A 23,585-nucleotide genomic window follows, 5' to 3' on the forward strand; every position below is an offset into this window, starting at 1 on the left:
ATTTGAATCCCCAACATTAAATCTTATTTGTAAAAATTATTAAGTTAAAGTATAAATATGATTCATATGGCATCAGTTCAGGTGGTCCGGGACATGCTGCCATCAGAAATCCCAGCATTCTCTGAAATGACTAAAGTGGAAATGCTTTCCCCAGATTGAACAGAGACAGACACTGATGAATGGTCCGAATGTGCTCACTCGTAAGGTCCCCAAAAAGGTGATTTGTTGGTTGGGAGAAAGTGTGCTTTTCGCCCAGTTGACATTGAGACCTAGGTTGTTCAAATGGTGAAGTATCAAGTCTCTGTGCTCGCATAGCAGAGCCTCTGATGGCGCTAGTAATAGCCAAATTCCTTTGGCACGGGGTATACACTGAAGCTGGCGAGGCTTTCGCTTGGGCGCAGTTTAAGTGATCTCACGATGGCGCAGTGGTGGTGGGAGTTGGGTGCTTCGCCATGCACTGGCTCGAAGCAGAGCGGTAGTGGGGTGGCTGAGAAGAAGTGCCTCTTTTTGGCAGTAAGTGCTTCATCATTTGGGACTGCTTTTGTGCTGTGATGTAGTGCTCAGAAAAGCCTTCCACGGTATTGCTGAAGAGGCCGTCAGGCGACACCAAGGTGTCAAGGAGAGCGGCTTTTCCATGTCACACGTCTCCATGAGTGTTAACCAGACAAACCACCAAAGGTCAAGAACCACCAAAAATTCTCATCACTTTTCCGATGGCCTGTGCTGTGATTTGTGTATGCAGTGCTCTTTTGTGGCTGTGCAGAGCTCTTTAAACACTTCAGGATTCGGGCCTTGCTCATTTATATCCTTGAGATGCTTGGTCTGGAAGACTTAAAGCACCGCCATGCTGTGGAGTACTGAGCCAGCCTGGCCCACCATATAAGCTATTCCAGCCAGTTTGGACATCAGTCGACATGGCTTGGAAGGGTGGGCAGGGTAGGACTTCCATGGGCTGCATCCGCCTCTTCGTGAGCACTGCTGCTTCTCCAATCTGGACACGAAATGAGTAGGGCGCAGGCCAGGTCTTCGTGAGGTCTGCGTAGACATCTGGAAAAAAATGGTGCCGTTTTCTGGGCCGCAGTCTGCTGTCGAGGGCCGGTCTGCAGGAACCACTTGTCCAGGCGAGACTTAACTCCTCTGGAGGGACCACTTCAGACCGATCTCCTTAACCACCCATGTCAGGACACGAAGGAGATCTCATTCAGTGACCTATGCACGTCGCTGGGGGAAGGGCCGGCAACATCCTCCGTGGACCACTCGCCCATGTCTGAAGCTGCGAGGGACATGGCATCATCTCCAGCATCAGAACCTTCCGAATGTGACGAGACCGTGTTCTCCAACAGAGGGCCGGAGTTCGTCACATGCATAATACACTGGCGAGGGCACTGCGTAGGAAGACAAGGGGCTCGTGGGGCTTGCTCCGGCACAAGATACTTATCGGATACTTCCATCTCTACCACTCCCTTAAAACTTAACATAGAGGAGGCGGATGGGAGGGCACGGGAGGCGGAACGAGGGTGACACTCAAGCGGACACATGTTCTGCATGCCGCTCACACTTACGGAACGATATCTTGAAAAAGACGGGTACACAGACGTGGCACTTTTTATAATTTTTTATGTCACGTGGACGGATTTTATATATGTATATGAAAGGATACAGCTCCTGCTGGAACGGTGCAGGAAGCTAGGTGGAGTCTCTCCGAGACGAGCGTCTGTAGCAAAGAAACATTGCCTGTGAGAATCTTTGTCGGAACACTGCAGGGGGCGGTAGAGTCTTTCGCTTTAGGCACGGAGTGTCAAGCGATTAATCGTCATGCGTTTTGCATCTGCAGGGAAGTCCTGTCTGCTGAAGGGTGCATGGCGATGACAAAGAGAGGACTTTTCAAGACGAGATGTAGTCGTAGTCAAGACGAGATGATGTCGGTCTTGAAGGAAATTGTGATTGAGCGCCTGCTTATATAGGCCATCTGCACACCTTATGGTGCGTACACACTGCTAGCGACATCGCGCGTGACAGCGACTCCATCCCATTCATTTTTAATGAGAGCACAGCGACTTCCGGCGACACGAGCTGTCGCGACCGTTGGCGACTAGATGTGGGCATGTTAAGCAACGCGACAAAGTTGAGACAAGTTCAACTTTATTCAAATGAAGAGTGACTAACGGAAGCGACAGCCAATGCGAGAGAAGACAGGAGAGCTCACGTGATCCTTCTCTCTCTCTCTCTCTCTCTCTCTCTCAGCTCCTGCAGTAACGGAAAGATGGATGAAAGGCTAATTCTTTCTGTTAGCAATTTTTCAGTGCTCTATGATATGTCTCTTCCCATGTACAAGGACATTTTTAAGAAAAATACTGCGTGGAAAGGTGTATCTGAGATCGCGGGGATTTTGTGGACCCAGACAGACCGGCGTTTGCGTTTTCGCCACAGATAAACAGCCGCTCTGGCAAACAGCACGCCTTGTTTCTCATTCATCTTTGATATAAAGCATTTTATGTACCGATTCCATTTATATTTAGTCTTTTCCCTCCAAAATGTTTGTTTTTAGTGGCAAGAAAAGAGATTCGCTGTCAACAGCAATGGAATGACATCCGTGAATGTCATTTATAAACGTTACAAGGCAACCAGTAGTGGGAACGCCCACTAGCGACTTCACTGCCAGCCACTGGCGACCTGCAGCGACAAAGTCGCTGGCAGTGTGTACGCAGCTTTAAAGGGTCTTCAATTAGGGTCAATCATAGGAATGGCATTATTATACAAGGGCTTCAATTAGGCCATTGTAGAAGGAATTCCCCAAAGTGTTTACTGCAATGTCGAGTGAACCGTAATCAAAAGGGGACAGATGCTGTAAATATTTAAAGGTGCTGTCAGCAAAGTGCTCTGTGTCAGATGTCAAAATGCTCAGGGAACCCTGAAAAATTAATGTAAAAAGTATATATATATATATTAAAACTATGGGAATTCATTTTAGAAAATTAACAAAATTCTAAAAGTTTAATTTTTATTTTGGCAGATCTGGTCCTTTGGGGCTCCGTCACAGTTCACACCTTCATTGAAGCCACTCCCACAACAATTAACCAATAAATACTGTGAATATTCCCATCATCCTACAAGAGAAGTTCTTCAGACCAGCAGGAAGAACTCCAGGTGTAACAGTTGAAAACATGGAGTTTGTTAAACAAGAGAGAGAATACATGAATTATCCAGAATCATGCAGAATAAAACATGAAGATACTGAGGAACAAAGAGGTTTGTGTCCTTTCTTGATTTTTTATTATTTACTGCTGAGTAACATTCATGTAACAAACCTTCATGGGACCTCTTCATAGGAACTGTAATATAACAGACAATAGAGCAACAGATCATAATATTTTATTGCAGTTGTCTTCATGATTGAGAATGACTGAATCAACCATCTAAGATCATCACCTGATACTTAACATTCTGCTATTAAATAGGGTTAGCATATATTTTTTACATTTGTCCCTCATGAACTGGTATTTGATAATTTAATATGTTTATTTTAGATCTCATTGAAGTGAAAGAGGAGAGTCAAGAACTGAATGAACTGGAGGAGAAACATCATGACTTCAAAATAGAAGAAAATGATTTTAGCTGCTCACAGACGGAAATTAATTCCTCACAAGAGAGAACTCAAAATACAGAAGCTGAAATATCTTTCACCTGCCCTCAATGTGGAAAAACGTTCAAACGTAAAGACCGCCTTCAGGTGCATTTAAAAATTCACACTGGAGAGAAACCTCACACATGTCAGCAGTGTGGAAAGAGTTTCACACGTAAAGACAATCTAAAGAAGCATTTAAGAATTCACTCCGGAGAGAAACCTTTCACATGCCATCAGTGTGGAAAGAGTTTCACTGATAAAAGGTATCTCAAATATCATATTCGACATCATTCAAGTGAAAAGCCATTTAACTGCGATCAGGGCGGTAAACATTTTACGACATCGTCACTTCTAAAAACACACCTGAAAATTCATACAAATGAGAAGACTTACATGTGTTCTTGTGGAAATAATTTTTTACAACTGGAACATTTGAAAGATCATCAGAAACTACACACCAGTGTTAGAGATCATATATGCTCTGAGTGTGAGAAGAGCTTCAATACAGCCAATGAATTGAAAAGGCACCAGAGAATACACACTGGAGAGAAACCTTGCACATGTCATCAGTGTGGAAAGAGTTTTCCATGTAAAAATAATCTTAGGAAGCACATGAGAATTCACACTGTAGAGATACCTTACACATGCCTTCAATGTGGAAAGAGTTACAGATATAAATCAAACCTTAATAGACACACGATAATTCACACGGGTAAGAAGCCTCACACTTGCCCTCAGTGTGGAAAGAGTTTCTCTGATAAAATTAATCTCAATTCCCATATTCGCCTTCACTCAAGTGAAAAGCCGTTTAACTGCGATCAGTGCGGTAAACATTCTATGAGAACGTCACTTCTAAAAACACACCTGAAAATTCATACAAATGAGAGGCCTCATGTGTGTTCTGTTTGTGGAAATGGTTTTTTACAACTGGAACATTTGAAAGATCATCAGAAAATACACGCTGGTGTCAGAGATAATAAATGCTCTGAGTGTGAGAGGAGCTTCACTACAGCCAACCAATTGAAAAGGCACCAGAGAATTCACACTGGGGAGAAACCTTACATATGCCATCAGTGTGGAACGAGTTTTGCATGTAAAAGTAATCTTAAGAAGCACTTGAGGATTCACACTGGTGAGAAGCCTTACATATGCCTTCAATGTGGAAAGAATTTTGCATGTAAAAGTAATCTTCAGAAGCACTTGAGAATTCACAGTGGAGAGATACCTTATACATGCCTTCAATGTGGAAAGAATTTCAGATATAAATCAAATCTTAATAGACACATGAAAATTCACACTGGAGAAAAGCCTCACATTTGCCCTCAGTGTTGAAAGAGTTTCTCTGATAGAACTAATTTCAAATCCAATATTTGCTGTCACTCGAGAAGCCTTAAGGCCAATTTATACTTCTGTGTCAAATCTATGCCATTGGCTCGTAGCTGGGTTATGTGAGTCATCCTGCGGGTACACGTATTAGTAAGTGCTAGTATTAGTATTGAGAGAAAATGCCTTCATTTCTAAAATAAATACACATTTCATAAATAAATAAAGGCAAATGCAATTGGTTGATTTAAGTATTAATTCAATTATTGTAACATTAAAAACAAGTTCATCAAGGTATGTAGACCCTTGTTTACATTTGTCTTAAAGTCTAGTTTGATCTTCATCTAAGTTACAATAATGGAAAAAAAAAACAATCTTTTTCAACTAATAACACACAAATTATTGTATTCGTCTTTTACATTTTGAAAACATCATTCAAATATTCACAGTGTAGATTTGAAAAAGTATGTGAACCCCTAGGCTAATGACGTCAACAAAAACTAATTAGAGTCAGGAATTGGCAAGCCTAGCATCCAATTAATGAAACGAGATTAGATGCAATAAGAGATCAGAAGACCTATGATCAAGCATGGTTGCTTTGCATAAAGCTGGAAAGGGGTTACAAAGTTTGTTCGAAGAGCTTAGATATTCATCTGTCCACAGTTAGACAAATTGTCTATAAATGGAGATGATTTAATACTGTGGCTATTCTCACTAGAAGTGGCCATCCAGCCAAGATGACTCAAAGGGCACAAATGCTTAATGAGGTGAAAAAGATCCCTAGAGTGACCGCTAAAGACTTGAAGGAATCATTGGAACTGGTAAACATCTCTGTTCATGAGTCAACTACATGGAAAACATTAAACAGGCATGGTGTTCATGGCAGGACACCACAAAGGAAGCCGATGCTTTCCAACAAAAACATTGCTGCGCAACTGAAGATTTCCAAAAACCACTGTGACACTCCAAAATGCTACTGGGAAAATGTTTTGTGGACTGATGAAACTAAGGTTGAAGTGTTTGGGTAGAACACAGCACTTAGTATGGTGTAAACTACACCACATACCAAAATGAAAACATCATCCCAACGGTGAAGTACAGTGGAGGGAGCATCGTGATTTGGGGCTGCTTTGCTTCTTCGGGTCCTGGTCTGCTTGCCATCATCGAGGGAAAAATTAATTCCCAAGTTTATCAAGATATCCTACAGGATATTGTCAGGAGGGCTGTGCACCAGCTAAAGCTCAGTAGAAGTTGGGTGATGTAGCAGGACAATGTCCCAGTGTCCCAGTCAGAGCCCAGACCTTAACCCAATAGAGATGCTGTGGAATGACCTCAAGAGAGCCGTTCACACCAGATATCCTGAGGATGTCGCTGGGCTGAAGCAGTTCTTTAAGGATGAATGGTCCAAAATTCCTTCTGAACGTTGTGCAGTTCTAATCAGCAGCTACCGGAAACGTTTGGTTGAGATTATTGCTGTCAAAAGTGGATCGACCAGTTATTAAATCCAAGGATTTCCTTATTTTTTCCACAGCACTGTTAATGTTTAATGGGATGTGTTCAATAAAGACATGAAAGATTATAAATATTTTCGACTTTGCGACAGTGAAATGTCGCAAAGACAGTGTTAAATTAAGAACTATATGGTAAACTTTGACCAGGGCAAGTAAAATGCTTGAAGAGGTTTAAAGTCTGGACCTCCATGAATTAAGTAAAAAATATGGTCAATGTTTTCTTCCTGTTTTAATTATGTCTGGTATCCAGCAAACTCGCCATGCATGCCTTATTAAATCATTAAGTCTGAAAGGAAAGGAAAATAAACGTTTTACTTGAAGTACAGTTCCAACACGGTAAAGAGGTTTACTCATGTGTACAATCAAACCATTATGAGCAGAATTAAGGTGATAGCCCACTTGATGGCAGTGTGTAACAGCAAGAGTGATGTACTGCTGTGATGCGATGCCACACGGTTCAATAAAATCCCTTTCTTATAATTAATGACATGCCCACTGTTTACATGCTACATGCAATTTTAGGCAAATATGCAATTTGCAAATATAGGGATACCTTCTGATTTTATTTGAACTGATTTGGGAATGAGGGCTGATACAAATAATTATTACAAGTGCCCCATCAACATTGTTCATTGCTATTGGATTTTTATTTCTATTTTGTGTTTTATTAAACTGTTTTTAGTACCATTAGCAAACATGTTGCAAGTTTTTTTTTTTTTTTGTATCAAATCTGATCCATTAAAGGGGTCATGAAATGCTCTTTTCATATAGTTGCATTATCTTCCCTGAGGTCCACTGAAATGTTAGTAAAAATGTTTTTGCATTAGAACTAATTTAGTAATGAACCAGCTCAACAACATTATAAAGCTAAATGTAAGGGTTTAGACACAATGCACATCCAACACTTTGCATCCGAATATATTAAACTGTTCATCCCAAGCACAACAGTTAACACTCACACCCTACGCGAGAGTCGCGTCACATCAAAAGCAATTGAACAGGCGTTTCATATGCAGATGTTTCAAACAAGTTCCACAAATTCCAAACGAGCCTTTTGGGAATAATGGGACGCGTGGTAAATTGTGCGTGGATCACGGAGAGTAGCATGAGCCTCCACATGCTGTGAGTCTCCGCGGTGTCATGCACAGCAAGCCAAGTGAAAAAATGTGCAGATTAACGGTCTCAGAAGCGGAGGCAACTGAGACTTGTCCTCCACCACCAAGATTGAGGTGAGTAACCATGCCACCAAGAGGACCTATTAAGAAGTGGAAATTGGGCATTCCAAATTGGGATAAAAAACTAAATCCTAAAAACAATTGACTGGCTTTGCCTGATTAGTATGTAATCATGTAGTCCTTAAAAGTAATTGTGTTCTGATTATGAGTATTTTAATATGTGATTGAATGCAATTACAAGTACTTGATTTTGTAATCTGATTACGTACTACAGATTACATGTAATCCACCATAGAGGTTGGGAGGGATACTTTTAAAATGTATTCCACTACAGATTACAGAATACATTCTGTAAAATGTAATTTGTAACGTATTCCATTACATTACTCAAGGTCAGCGACGTAATCGAAATTACTTCTTCATTCTTGTTTTGACAATCTGAAAACAGACAAATCTGCCAGTACAGTAAAACACATGTTAGAAATGTTAAAAAATAATAATAACATTCTCTGAAAAAGGCCTAAATATGTTATATGCAGTGTTGCTTCTAAAACAAGATAAAGCAAATTTATCTAAATGTAAGGATTTTTAGATAACAAAATAAATATTTTAAAATACTAAAGATTTTGCCCTAATATCAGATGTCTTACAAGAGAAAAAAAAATTATAATCTCATGTGGATTTTCTTCTTGCATGTAAAATTTAGCCTTTTCAGTCGTAAGAAAATAAAAAAAAGTCACTGGAGGAAATGACGTGAAGGAAAGCTGTCACGTGGGTAGGAGCTCTGTCATGTGACGGTTAGTGCGTTTGCAGCGAAGATTTTCAGTCAACAGACAAACAAAACCAAAAACTCCACTTTTGAGACTGAAAACCTCACAAAGAGTAGACTTAACCTTCTGGACGGATATTATGGGGTGCTGTTACAGCAGCGAGAGCGACACGACGGAGGAGGTAGAAAGATTTTTATCAAAATGCATCAAATTCAGTCATACAGTACAGCTGAGTTTTGTCAGAATTACAAACGACTCACATTCACACATCTGATGACACGTGAGTGTGAGTGTGAGTGTGAGTGTGAGTGTGTGTGTGAGTGTGTGTGTGTGTGTGTGTGTGTGTGTGTGTGTGTGTGTGTGTGTGTGTGTGTGTGTGTGTGTGTGTGTGTGTGTGTGTGTGTGTGTGTGTGTGTGTGTGTGTGTGTGTGTGTATTCTCGCTTCAGGAACAGGCCCATATTGTGTGTGTGCTTCAAAACTAGCTTTTATAACCCGTTTCGTCTTTAAAACAGTAGAATCACAACTGCTTTAACCATTATGCCATTATAAATATAGATGGGGATTGGAGTGTGTTGTGTGCTGAAGATCAGTGTTGGACTTTGTGTTTACACTTGTTCGTTTGTAGATCAGATGTGGCATGTGATATCACATGTATGAGGAAAGTGTGTACAGTAAACCTGGACATTAAAGGGAATATTAAAATGGTGATTTTTCAGGCCTTGGAAAGTAATTTCAATGAACAGTGTTTGGTGTAATGCATTACTAAGTAATTAAAAAGTAAAGGGATTATTCTTAATATTTCAGTATATTAATTACAGTTACTTCTGATGTAATTGTTAAATACTTTATATAGACTATAAAACAATTCTATATAAAGCAATAGTGAATTTAAAATCTAAATGTAATGTCTTATGTAATGTCTATCCGTGTATTTCTAATCTAGTCGATGTTGATAAGGATTTTAGAAAGTAATATGTAATGCAATTATTTTTCAGACAGAGTAATAAGTACAGTAATGTAATTACACTGTAGAAGATTTAATTAGTGGTTAGTAATTAATTTTAGAGTAACTTACCCAACACTGTCAATTAATAAAATCAAGGTATGCACCAATTTGAACATTTTGGCCGATACCGACATTTTGTTTTACTCTGGAATTATGCTTTAAAGAGGTACAAAAACATTTTCACTGTATTTACAGTAAATAATTTCAATTGAACATGGATTGGATCTTTTGAACACATGTAAGGCCAACATTTTAAGAGAACCACAATGAAAGAGACATAGAAGGTAAGAAGAAAAAATTACTATGATAACATGATTGATTAAAAAAAAAAAAAAAAAAAGGTTATGTTGTACTTCTAAAACATTTTTGCACATTTGTTTTTGAAGTCCAGTTACTCACATTTGAAATGTATGTACTGTGGTCGACCAATAGTGGGTTTTCACAATAGCAATAACTAAGGTGGTGGGAAAAGACAGAAAAGGGATTAATCTGCTGATGATTTGTTACAATCGATATATAGAATGTTAAAAAAATTATTATTTTTTCTTTTTGTCTTTCCTTACTATAAAAAAAAAAAGATGTGGTGCATTACCGGGGACATTTAACTATAAACAAGCAAAAAATTCACCGGGGACTCTTATTTTGATATGACGGCGATTTGGATATGTTACAGTGTTCTATATTTACTGTATGTATTTACACAATTAAGCTTTTTATAGCCTTTATATTTACCAGATGAAAGATGCAAGATTAATATCTGTCTATCTATCTATCTGTCTATCTATCATCATCATCATCATCTCATTTTACCAGATTATTATTATAATTTTTTTTATAAGGTATGAAGTTGGAGACATGATGCATGTGGCATGCTCCCATATTATAATTGTTTTTTTTTTTGCATGCTGTCACTTCAATTTAGAACACTTGATTTTCTAATAAAAACATAAAAAATATGCATTGAAGTGTAGAAAAGAAATATGGATGAATATTGTGAATGATAAAGAATTAAGCACAGCAAAGCCCCACGAGATGTCAGTGTGGCCACTATTATACTATATAATCAAGACATTGTAACTAAACGAACACGTGGATGAAATTTCCATGGATAGTTTTTCTCTCTCCATCATGGAAAAATAAAAAGTTTAAACTGAAGAAACAACCACCCCACATTTTTTTATATATCATTCTGTATTATCGTAGTATAATGGACAACGGAAAAAGTCGTCCAGACCACTAGAGGGCGCCGCTTGCTCTCACAGCACCAACTGAAGTGCTGAGAGCAGAAACGAGGCCTTTTAAGTTGTAGTAATTGCACAAAGCCATGTTGCAATTTTTAATCTTCAATCAATCATACAGCATTATTGGATATCATGTCATAAATCAACCATCGATTGTTCATTTCTGCATTTACATGCTTATAACCGATATGCGGATGGTTTTAATTTGATCAATAGTTGGCCGATAAATATCGGCAGCCGATACATCAGTGCATCCCTAATAAAATCTGTTAAAAATGTCATGTAACTTTCTATAATTAATATACAATGGGGTCAAAGTCTGAGACCACATTAAAAATCTGGGATTCTGTCTCATTTAAACTGGAATTAAACAAGGTTTTAAAATGTAGAGGAAATTAAAACAAACAAAAGTCATGCTGTAAAATGAAGATACAAAATGTAAGATTTTTTTGGTCACTAATTAAATGACTTTGACCATGTTAAGTTGTTTGTACAGATTATCATGTGTCTTGGCTTCCATTAAAGCACATGATGCTCTTTGGAACTTTCTCAGATATTGCTGGAATAACATGATCAGGTCAGATCAGGTTTTGCTCATATCAGATCAAATGTGTGCTGTCATTAAAAAAAGAGAGAGACGTGATGCAAAAATAGACATTTTCACAAGCGGTCTTAGAATTTTTGGACCCTGCGGCCTGAAATTGCCCTTTTTAAGTGTAACCTCTTTAAAATGGTACAAACCAATGAAGAAGAATCCTGTGTATTATAAACTCCGTATGAGAGCATGAGTGTTTGTTTTTTGCTGAGAAGTAAATGGGACACAATGGTGCAACAATAATGTTTCTAACTTGACTCTACTTGATCCTTCTGTGCAGGACCAAGATGCAGGGAAGCCACTGATTCCTGACCCAAACCTAGACAGAAAACTGCCCTATGGCAAGGAGCGAAACGCAGACAACCTGCCGTCCAACCGCACGAGACGAGCAGGCCCTCCTCACGGGCATACTGCAGCGGACAGCCTTGTATGACACAAGATCTTTCTCTGCACTTTTTTGCCTGCTGGCCTCATTTATTACACAATTGTCTGTGATTAAGCTTGCTTTTAGACTAAAACTGGTCTTTTCTATTTTTCCTGTTAGGAACATAATCGATGTGTCTGCTGTAGATTCTCAAGGCATGGAACAACATGAATACATGGACAAAGCCAGACAGTACATGTGTGTGTTATGGTACTTAAAGGGATAGTTCAGTGTTGTACAGCACAAAGCTAGCTGTATTGAGCAGAATCATGTGTGTTTGTGTTACAGTACGAAGCTGGATGTATTGAGTAGAACAGTCTCTCAGAAGAAGCCGGTTCCTCTTCCGTCACTGACCAGCCAACCTCACCAGGTGCTCGCCGCTGACCTGGTGCCCTATGCAGATGTACAACAGGTCAGACCCTGTTTCATTATGCACCTGTCCATCCATTTCTATCCATCTCTTTCCTAGATAAATAGATAGAATAAATGTGTGTTCGGACACTTTTAGCCCTCTCAATTAAGTTTACTTGGTTACATGGATTTTTTGAGTAATATGGGGAATAAGGGAATATTCAGTAATAATAATAATTCCTTACATTTATATAACGCTTTTCTAGGCACTTAAAGCACTTTACATAGTATAGGGGGAATCTCCTCAACCACCACCAGTGTGCAGCATCCACCTGGATGATGCAACGGCAGACATAGTGCGCCAGAACACCCACCACACACCAGCTATTGGTGGAGAGGAGAGAGTAGAGTGATGTAGCCAATTCAGGGATGGAGATTATTAGGAGGCCATGATAGATAGGGGCCAATGGGGGGAATTTGGCCAGGACACCGGGGGTTACACCCCTACTCTTTACGAGATGTGTCCTGGGATTTTTAATGACCACAGAGTCAGGACCTCGCTTTAACGTCTCATCTGATAGACAGTGCTTTTTTTTTTTACAGTATAGTGTCCCCGTCACTACAGTTTCATACAGTAACGTACAGTTTCAGTTAACCAACCAATAAACATTAATGTTTTCCTAACAAATATGGATTAAAGTAAACTTTTTACCCCATTGAAATAACTCCATTATGTTTACTTGGGAAGATTCAGTAAATATAGAATTTCATGGTGGAAATGAAGTTAAGAAATTAAACTAACATTTCTTTTTTTGTATAAAATTGCCAACTCCTTTGTCTTGCTAAAGCTAATTTCATAGCTAACATTTTATGTTTCCTAATCACACACAATAAAATTATATTTTCACACTTTTTGCATAAATTGCTCAAATTACAGCTTGATTGCAATTGATGGCCAATGAAAAGTGATATTTTCTTTATTTTCTTCAAACATCACTTGTCTCATATTTCAAAGCATGCTCTTTACTGACTTTAAATTGTTTTACACTTTTTGTTAACTTGATTAGTAGAAAAAAAGCTTTATTAAGGGAAAAATAGTTTGGTGTGGTGAACGACGCCACAACTGTGGGACAGTCGTAATTTTCACACGATAAATATTGAAAAGGTGTATTTTATTTCACTTGTTTGGATGATCATAGTGTTTTTATAATGGATTGTACTAACTGATATGGCCTACATGCTCTTTTCAGTAGTCTGACTGTGTTTTCTATCTCCACAGGTCTCGAAGATCGCTGCATATGCCTACAGCGCCATTTCACAAATAAAAGTAGACGCAAAAGAAGAGTTGGTGGTGCAGTTTGCTATACCATGATTTAAAAGACAGACCCCTTTCCCCCCCATGTTCCCATCTCTATTTTCTCTCTAGTATAGCCCGGTTCTACTCCATTCTTCCTTCAAACATCTCCGTTCCTTAATTTAATAGAAATTCTCATACTGATGGATTTGTTCTCTGAATGTGCTGCAGATCAATATAAATAATCCAGACCATAGCTCTTTGTGTAAATCTGTTAGAGAGGTCACCCCTTACACCCTCAGGTACCCAGCGCACAGAGGAAAAGGGTTAAAGCGTTTAACATAGCATCTGAGCTTCTACTCATGCTAGGATGAATTGCGATTGATCATTGATATGAGCTGATTGGCCATGTTCGGTGGTAGTCCTTCAGGTTTGTTGAGGCATCAACCAAACACTCTCACAACAAATAACACAAACATATAAAACTCAACGGTGGCGCCAAGCTGCCACAATTCATTTGGTGATTTGTTTCTACCGCTGTTGTCCTTGGAATGTCCTGATTGGTCAGAGGTTGTCAAACAATTTTATATGCATTTGGTTCCACAATGTGCTGAACACAACCTATACTAAAGTAAAAATCCCACTATCTAAAATGTGCACACTTTTTGTTGGATAGTATTGTAGTGTGTCAACACAGAGGCTGTTGGGAAGGTTTTGGTTCAGCACTGTCCCCCGTGTCATTCAGTTACACTGCGAAAAATAATTTTCTTAAAGGAATATTCTGGGATCAATACAAGTTAAGCTCAATTAGCAGCATTTTGCAGTTACAGTGAGAAACTTACAATGGAAGTGAATGGGGCCAGTTCATAAACAATAAAATATGTTTTGTTTTTTCAAAAGTGTAGCAACAAGATATAAACATTATACATGTTAACATGAACATGTCAAAATGGCTTGCTAATCATATCTGTGTAAAGTCATATCTAATTGTAACAGTTAAAGGATGGGCAAGGAGGAGGAGACGGAACCAGCTCAGTCAACGTAAAGTTTAAAGTCAAACTCAACATAAAACAGACATAAACAAACACACATGCAGCGTGGCCATGTGCTTCTCTCTCCCGAACTGGCATCTCTGGCCCCCCTTTATCTCGCTCTCCTGAACTGGCGTCTCTGGCCCCCCTTTATCTCGCTCTCCCGAACTGGCGTCTCTGGCCCCCCTTTATTTCTCTCTCCCGAACTGGCGTCTCTGGCCCCCCTTTATCTCGCTCTCCGGAACTGGCGTCTCTGGCCCCCCTTTATCTCGCTCTCCGGAACTGGCATCTCTGGCCCCCCTTTATCTCGCTCTCCCGGACTGGCGTCTCTGGCCCCCCTTTATCTCACTCTCCCGCTGATCATCTGATTCAGCGCCGGCCATGCACCATCACGGACCGGCCACTCCCTCCTCCTCGTCACACTAATATTACAACTTTGTTGCCATTACAACGATATTACTTTAAATAGATAAGGATGGCAAATGATTTTATGATACAAAAATTATGATGTTTATATCTTGAAGCTATACTTTGGAAACAAATCTTATTTTAATGTTTATGAACTGGCCCCATTCACTTCCAGTATAAAAGCCTCACTGTAACCGTTTATTTTTCTTACTCCAATAGCTAATTGTTTTTGCATATGTTTGAAGCATAAATCTAACAAAATTGAGATTTATGCTTAAAACATTAAATAATAAAAAAAATGCCATGGAGTTAGAGCAAAACTTAATTCAAGTCTTATTGTCTTCAATCATTGTGCCTCAAGTAAATTGATCTTGCTTTTAGATTTTAGGTTTTAATGTTTTATTTTTTACCAGAAAAAACGCAAAAACGAATTTCTGGAATCACTTTGTTAGAGTTCATCATTCCAGATTCAGTTCTGAAATTGTACGCACTGTGGTGCTAGATTGGGGTCTGGATTAATACGGGCAAAATACCAAAATAATACTTGTGTCTAACCAGAGTTAAACGCACATATTGTCAAATTTACCCTCTGATTTCAAATTCTACCTGCTTTTCAGCCTCCAACCAAGAGTGAAATAACTCTGTTTTCTGTGCACAATTTGCTCAATTCTAGATTGACTTATTAAATTGCCAAATTGAATCTAGACTGGGAGACTGGTTTAGATTTGAGACTATCACTAACCAACAGCTACTCAATAGTCTAGTGATTCAGAGCTGAAAGCATTGCATGGGATCTCCTACAATTTAAAGATTTTTTCTTTAGCGTTTGCAAAATCAGCACTCTTGCAAAACGTACATTTGTTCCACATACTTTGGCGAGGTGAAGTGCAAATGGCACTGGGCAGGCGACAAGCCCTGCCAAAACATTATTCTAACTTATCTGCTGCTATTGACGGTCATGTGATTCAGGATATAAAACCCTATCATCTAGAGGAGCTCTGATATTGCGTTTTAAAGGGACAGTTCACCCAAAAATAGAGAATTCCATCATCATTTGCATTTTTTATTCCTGTAATGGGAGAAAAAGGGTTCACTTTCCAATAACCCTTGTTCAAATCAGACATGCAGTCATATCGAACACTATGTACATGGTTAAGAGTTTCTTAAAGGGCCGGCGCAATGTGGCCTGCTTAATGAATTAACATACTTTCAAATTAGAGTGATTCTGGAAGGGGTTGTGGGTTGGAATTGTCTTGCTGGGAGATGTTAGTTTGTAAATGATGTTCTTTGTGTCAATGCCTTTAATGTACAGAGTGTAAAATGAATCGAGATGAACGATTAATACAATGCGTATAGTGGGAAGTAAACCGCTCTACAGCGCCCCCTGGCTGCATAATGCCTTAGTCTTAAGGCTTCGCGATCAGTAGCTTGTATTTAGGTAAGCAAACCGGAACACTTTTACCCTGCCTGTTCCACTTTTAACAAAATAAAACGATTGAAAATATCGAGCAAATATTATGTCTTAAAATAGTAAAAAAATTAATTGCTTTGCTTTTGTGCTGGCAATGAAATCAAACGACTAGCATTCTTTGCTGACGGAGTTTAAGATGCCACAGAAAATGTTTGTGTAACTATTTATTTTTGTTTTTATGTATTTATGCAAGCTCACAAACAGTGTGGTATAAACATTGCCTCCACAGATCATGTAAAGGCACTTTTCTCTTTCTTTAAGGTTTTGTAAAGGGATTAAATGCACTGCAATACTCAATACTCACTTTGTTTTCTTTTGCAGTGTGCTAATAGTATTATTTGAGTTTGTTTGTTTGTTACCTACATGTGGAAAACTACCTGATTTACAGAAATCAAGATTTTCTTAGGCTAGTACCAAAAACATGTAATCTCAATAATTTGTTAATACTGTTTTGTTGAATGAAATGATGCATTAAAGACTTTAACAATGACAAAGTGTTGATTTATTTGTAGTTTCTTGTCTAGAGACCGTTTCGCTATTGCTTAAGATGTTTAACCCCTCATCCGAGTGGCTTCATCAGCAACTAATGAAGCCACAACTTGGCGAAACATCTTAAGCAACAGAAAAAAACTGTAACTGACTAGAATAACTGCATTAAACATTCTACTGTGTTATTACCCAAATGTAAGATTTGAATGGGGATTTTAGATTAGCATTTAAAGGAAAATTGCCCCAAAAATTATACATTTTGAGGGTTTTCATTTATTGCAAATTTACAAATATGTATATGACTTGCAGTACTTCTGTAAATTAGTTGGAATGATTATTATTGATTTAGTTATATCAGTTTAAGTCCGGTCCTCGCACAAAGCTATTGCATGGCTTTAAAATATTATTTTGTCGGAATGATGTGAAGTTGTTGATTAAATAATCATTTTTAGGTAAACTAGTTCTTTAAGTGCAACTATAAAGTGTACAGCACATTCATTGTTTACTAAACTAATTAGAAATGCCTCGTTCACACTGACATCGATTAATCATTCCTACTGTATAAGGTGCTGAATAAATATCTGCACTCCCATTGGTAGTCGCTTCAACATGTTGCAAAGCACTGTCAGTGTGAACGCCCCTTGTGGAGTCAGATAGGGAAGACTCTGTTCACTTTCTGTTCACTTTGCTGTGACTTGTTGATTTGCGTTGGTTTCTTCCTTTTTGCCAAATTGAAGCCAACTCCCGTTCCTGTTTGGTAACAGCGCTGAAATCCATTGTCTTCAGATGAGGAAGAGCGGCGATCACATGTGCCCTAACAGTAGACATAGAAAAGCAACTTAGGAAAAAAGCAATACATCCAATAAATTAAGCATAAATGATTCATATCTAACAAGGTTAATTAGTTGAAGCAATTCATCTTTACAAAGCAAGTCTGAGCAATTTCACACTTAATGCATTGATATATTTGATGATGTTTTGAGATTATGCAATTGGAATTTTTTTTCATTTAAAATGTAATAAAAGCTTGAAAATGTCCATAGCGGCACTTTGGGAGATCATTGACAATTTAACCACAGACATTTCAAATTCACAGGAGTTTTAGAAAAATTCTGTAACAGAAAAACACTGAAAGTAGTGTTAAATCTTTATCTTGATTATTTATACATAATCGGGGCTGGTCAAGGAAAACGTGGAAATATCATGAATTTTAAAATTGTGTTTTCAAAAGTCATGGAAATTAATAAAAACTTCATGGAAATTTAAATAATGAATATTACTCTCAATTGATGAATTTCAATAAATCTAATTACATTATAACCGATTAATTAATCTAATTAATCGCATATACAGTGGTAAGAAAAAGTATGTGAGCCCTTTGAATTTGGCAGGTTTTCTGCATTAATTGGTCATAAAATGTGATCTCATCTTCAGCAAAGTTTTAAGTACAGACAAACACAATGTGCTTAAGCTAACAACACACTACAAATTATAATCTTTCATGTCTTTATTGAACACATCCCATGAAACACTCACAATGTTGTGGAAAAATTAAGTGAACCCTTGTATTTAATAACTGGTCGATCCACTTTTGGCAGCAATAACCTCAACCAAACGTTTCTGGTAGCTGCTGATTAGACCTGCATGATGTTCAGAAGGAATTTTGGACCATTCTGCTTCAGTTCAGCCATATTCTTGGGAAGTCTGACAGCATCTCTATTGGGTAAGTTCTGGGCTCTGACTGGGACACTCCAAAAGGTGGATTTTCTTTTTTGAAGCCATTCTTTAGTGGATTTACTTTGATGTTTAGGGTCATTGTCCTGCTGCATCACCCAACTTCTACTGAGCTTCAGTTGGCGCCCACCATATCTGACATTATCCTGTAGGATATCTTCATAAACTTGGGAATTAATTTTTACCTATATCAGGCAAGTTGTCCAGGCCCCGAAGCAGCAAAGCAGCCCCAAATCTTGATGCTCCCTCCACTGTACTTCACCGTTGGGATGATGTTTTCATGTTGGTATGCAGTACCCTTTTTACGCCATACATAGTGGTGCATGTTCTTCCCAAACAATTCAACCTTAGTTTCATCAGTCCACAAAACATTTTCCCAATAGCGCTGTGGAGTGTCAAGGTGGTCTTTGGCAAACTTCAGGCACACAGCAATGATTTTGTTGGAAAGCAGCTTCTTCATTCGTGGTGTCCTGCCATAGACACCATGTCTGTTTAATGTTTCCCATATAGTTGACTCATGAACAGAGATGTTTACCAGTTCCACTGATTCCTTCAAGTCTTTAGCGGTCACTCTACGGTTCTTTTTCACCTCATTAAGCATTTGTGCCCTTTGAGTCCTCTTGGCTGGATGGCCACTTCTAGTGAGAATAGCCACAGTATTAAATCATCTCCATTTATAGACAGTGTGTCTAACTGTGGGCCGATGAATATCTAAGCTCTATGAGATAAATCCGTAATCCTTTCCAGCTTTATGCAAAGCAACAATTGTTGATAGGTCTTCTGAGATCTCTTATTTGCAAGGCATGCTCAACGTCAGCAGAAACTTCTTGTGAATAGCAAACTCAAAGTAGCTCTAACCTATACATCCAATCTCGCTGCATTAATTGGATGCCAGGTTTACCAACTCCTGACTCTAAATAGCTATTGTTGACGTCATTAGTTTAAAAACAGATTGTGTTTCTTCATTATTGTAACTTAGATGAAGATCAAACCATTTTAAACAAATTTATACATAAATGCAGGCAGGTGTGGTGGTGTCAAATCATTGAAAGGACAACATAAAAAGTGGCTTAAAAAGATAATATATTGTTTATTTCCATATTATTAAACACAAGCCTAACATTGGCCTAAAGTCCACAGCAATTACTTTTGCAATTGAATTTGTCCCTGCATTCAAAATTGCACTACGTCCAGCTTGTGCTGTGGCTAGTGTCAAGCCCGAGTTCGGTATGTTCTCCATACAGCTGGAGTTTTGCTAACTGCCCCCTGCTGAAAACACGTGGTATTTCAAACTTAAATTGCTTCGATGGTAAAAAAACATTCCAAAGTATGGTCTGGAGACATGATTAATTGCATTCATTTAATTTTATAATATAATTAATCACACTGAATTAACATGTTTAATCAACAGCCCAGTTTTTGTCTAAATATTCAATGTCTATGGGATAACACAATGGATTTTTACCAAGCAAAGGTTATGTGTTTGCTTCCCAGGAAACATGTACCACTTATAAATGTAGACATTGAATGCACTGTGAATAACAGTAACATAAAAAATGCATTAAACTTTGAAATTTATGTGCCTCATTTTCTTGTAACATTCATTATGAATCACCCTTATTGGTCGGTTAATACTCTGTGCATGCACTCAAAGTGACTGTGTTTCGGAACTATATGTGATGACTGTTGCTATGCACAGGAGAGCAGAGGTTTGTAACAGGATCCTGAGTGCAGTTTCGGCACCTGTTGTGTCAGGAACGCAACCAGTACTGAAAGACACAGTGGAAAATCACAGAGGTCTGATATGGCAGGCCATGTTCATTACATTTGATGCAAAGTTTTTCACAGTGTACTGTGAGGCTTTAAAGGGTTCGTTCATCCAAAAATGACAATTTGTCATTATTTGCTCACACTCTTGTCTTTCCAAACCAATGTGATTTTCTTCTATGGAACAAAAAACATGTTCACACGGATTATTTCCATGCAATGAAAGCATACAGGCTGTCAAACTCCAAAAATATACCATAAAGAAGCTGCTGAAATCAATCTCTGAGTTCTGTTTGTGTGAAAATGACTATCTGACTCCTCATTATTCAACCTACTACAAGACTACTTCCCAAATTAACAAATAAATGGACATGAAACAGAGTTGCATTGAAATTGTGTAATTATGTGGGAGGAAATAAATACCTGAACAGCTGAAATCAATCTCCGGTTTGCGTCAGAGTTCTGTTGGTGTTTATTTAGTTATTAATGAACATTTAACTGTTCACTATGCATCTTATTACAAGACTACTTGCCAAATAAATAAATAAATGCACATGAAATATTGATTTGAGTTTAAATGATTTTATTAGCTACCTTGTAGGTATCGCAGAGTGCTAGGTGAAGGAGAGATGGCTCACAGACTCCAAATGAGTGGTCTGAGACGTGGATCTGCGGTTGTTACAGAGAAATAACAGACCGCTAGATGGCGCTATTGACCAATAACGAATCGAGTATTCCAGGCCGCCGTGTAAAAAGTGATTTTATCATGTTATCGTGTTAACATGCATATTATTATGAATATATAATGGAATATATTTTTGGAAGTCAAATTTACATCTTGTTGCTATACTTTTGAAACAATGAGTATTTTAACGTTTACGGACTGGCCCTATTCACGTCCATTGAAAGTGCCTCACTGTAACCCAGGTTTTTGCTTTTTTTTTACAGAAAAGGAGGGACTAATCAAAATAGTTTTTTTGTGGTAATAAATATTATGCAACAAATGCTGTTGATTGAGCTTAACTTGTACTGAACCTGGAATATTACTTTAAGAGCAACAGCAGAGGAGATTAATAGTGAATGACTCTATTGTTGACTCTATAATGACTTAATATGCAGACTTTTACAGGTAAGCCATTTGTAGGTTGATTCCACTGAAAACAAAGCTATAATTTGGCTCCACTGCTTTACTGACACTTTTATGGTGCTTTTTTGGTCACAATATTGGAGCTTGACAGGTAATTATAACTGTTATATGCTTTAAAATGTCTCATTTTGAATTCCACAGAAATAAATAAAGTCATACAAGTTTGGAACCACATGAATAGTTGAGTAAATGATGACAACATTTTATTTTTGGATGTACTATTCCATCTGATCCATAACCCCTGAAAGGCCTGTGCCTCTCTGACCTCTTACTACCCTTTGACCTTCAGCCATACCTGTAATCATGCTCGGTCTCCAGGGGGTTGCCGTGCAGTGTGATGGTGTGTAAACACGGCAACATCGCAAGTTCAGCCACTTCCGATAACTTACAAATACCGTTTCCATGCAGGTACAACAAGCGTAGATCTCGAAGCTGAGTGAGAACCTGAAGGAAACGGAGAGAGAAGGTCATAGATCGCAGACATCGTTTAAAATGCATATAACAGGAATGAAAATGCAATGCTATTAAAAAGTTTATGATATGTTATCAGCATGATTTGCTGTATCCCACCAGACACAGGTGGTAAAGTGCGTACTGGGTCGATGTGTGGAATGTCATTGAAGGAGAGGTCGAGCCAGGCCAGACGAGTCGGCTCAACGAGAAGACCAGAGATGGTGTCCATGAGTCCTATTAAGTCTGTGATGTTGTTGTTGTTGAGTCTGAGAGCTCTGCTGTGGAACTTCTGCTCTGAGTTACGCTTCAATGGACGAGCGCCTGGATTGGGCTCATCAGAGAGCGTGTCTATAAAAGTGTGATGGAGAGAGAACGTGAGAATTGTCCTTTAGAGGAAGAACAAAGCACTTAATTATATACTTGTGCATGTTTTGAATACTACTATTCTGATGCTAGTGAAACTTTGTAATATGGCATGTTTTCGTACCACTAAATCCTTAATCCCTACACATTTTATGTGTAAATATAATTTTAATGTGATAAAATCACCCGCTAACCTTTTTTGTCTAAAGTTATATCAAATACCAAGATTATAGGGTTTGTTGCCATGACAACAAAGTTTTATAATTGTATTTAACTGTATATAAATTGTATATATAAGCGATTTTATCACACTAAAATTATGTAAACAATTTTTGCTTTTTGTGGCTATACTTTTGAAACATTGTGTATTTTAGCATTTATGGATTGGCCCCATTCACTTCCATTGTAAGTGCCTCAAACCGTGATTTTTGCTTTGCTTTTGATTTAGCCAAAATTGCAGTCAAATGAGCTTAACTTGTATTGAACCCGGAATATTCCTTTAAAGACAACATAAAATCAAAATGGACCCTATTTACTTTCCTATGTACAATAAATAACCTTGGTTTTTATTGTTCTAAAGACAATAAACTTTTTCTATTCTGCTGATCTAGCCAAGACTGTGTGGGCAGGGAAAATAATATTAACCAATAATATTACAGCTTATCATGTTTATCCCTCCTCTGTCCCCCCATAAACCTTGTCACAACCTTAACAAATCTTGGTTGGTACAACCAATTCCCGCCCTAAATGATTTCTTGATGAATATTCTGTATAACTCCAAAAAATAGTCAATGCAATAATATTAGTGTCACCATAGTCACCATTCACTTTCGGGTTTTAAACAACACGAGGGTAAGTAATGACAGAATATTTATTTTTGGCTGAACCATTTGAGCGTGTTAGATGCTGCTTACAGACCTGAAACTGCACTGAGATGCTTAAATGAGAAGTCCACTGGAGATCCAATCATTTTCCAACTCCCAGAGAAAACAAAGTCAAAAACTGCTATTTGCTCCAACAGTCGATGTGGTCAAATGTTATATATTAAGACTGTAATTTACGAGATACAGCATGCAAACAGCCTAAAATAATTACAATCATTAGCTGATATTAAAGTAAAGTTTATGTACATAAAGCAAACAAGTCTTAGTGTTTGGTTTACACACAATGGCAAATAATAACTGAATAACTCTATAAACTCGTCACCACCATTATCCTATAATAACAACAGCATGGACGAACCCCAACAAAGTTACCATGGAGACCAAGAGCAAAGCACTGCATTCTGGGCAATGTCATTTATTCGTTTATTAGTTGTTCTACTGATTTCCCTTTAGCTGTCTGAAATTAACTTTCTTTGTCTGGTTAATCATTCAGTATTATTATGATTAATGTCACTTTTTTTA

At 38.1% G+C, this 23,585-nt stretch overlaps 2 protein-coding genes and 1 pseudogene across 2 annotated transcripts; 2 read left to right on the plus strand and 1 right to left on the minus strand.

Annotated features, from left to right (window-relative positions):
• The first annotated feature begins 3,514 nt into the window (after positions 1-3,514).
• LOC127629462 (gastrula zinc finger protein XlCGF26.1-like) lies at positions 3,515-5,061 on the plus strand. Its single transcript, XM_052106566.1, has one exon. It carries the CDS (start codon positions 3,515-3,517, stop codon positions 4,955-4,957), a length of 1,443 nt encoding a protein of 480 aa, XP_051962526.1. The 3' UTR covers positions 4,958-5,061.
• Positions 5,062-8,393: 3,332 nt separating this feature from the next.
• Positions 8,394-13,448, plus strand: LOC127629609 (ragulator complex protein LAMTOR1-like; annotated as a pseudogene).
• Positions 13,449-17,384: 3,936 nt separating this feature from the next.
• Positions 17,385-23,395, minus strand: lrrc51 (leucine rich repeat containing 51). Its single transcript, XM_052106732.1, has 4 exons — positions 23,098-23,395; positions 21,959-22,164; positions 21,659-21,807; positions 17,385-17,529 (listed from the first exon to the last, which is right to left on the minus strand). Exons 1-4 carry the CDS (start codon positions 23,147-23,149, stop codon positions 17,385-17,387), a joined length of 552 nt encoding a protein of 183 aa, XP_051962692.1. The 5' UTR covers positions 23,150-23,395.
• Between the last annotated feature and the right edge of the window lie 190 nt (positions 23,396-23,585).

This window comes from Xyrauchen texanus, chromosome 36 (genome assembly GCF_025860055.1).
Source record: "Xyrauchen texanus isolate HMW12.3.18 chromosome 36, RBS_HiC_50CHRs, whole genome shotgun sequence".
Taxonomy (NCBI): domain Eukaryota; kingdom Metazoa; phylum Chordata; class Actinopteri; order Cypriniformes; family Catostomidae; genus Xyrauchen; species Xyrauchen texanus.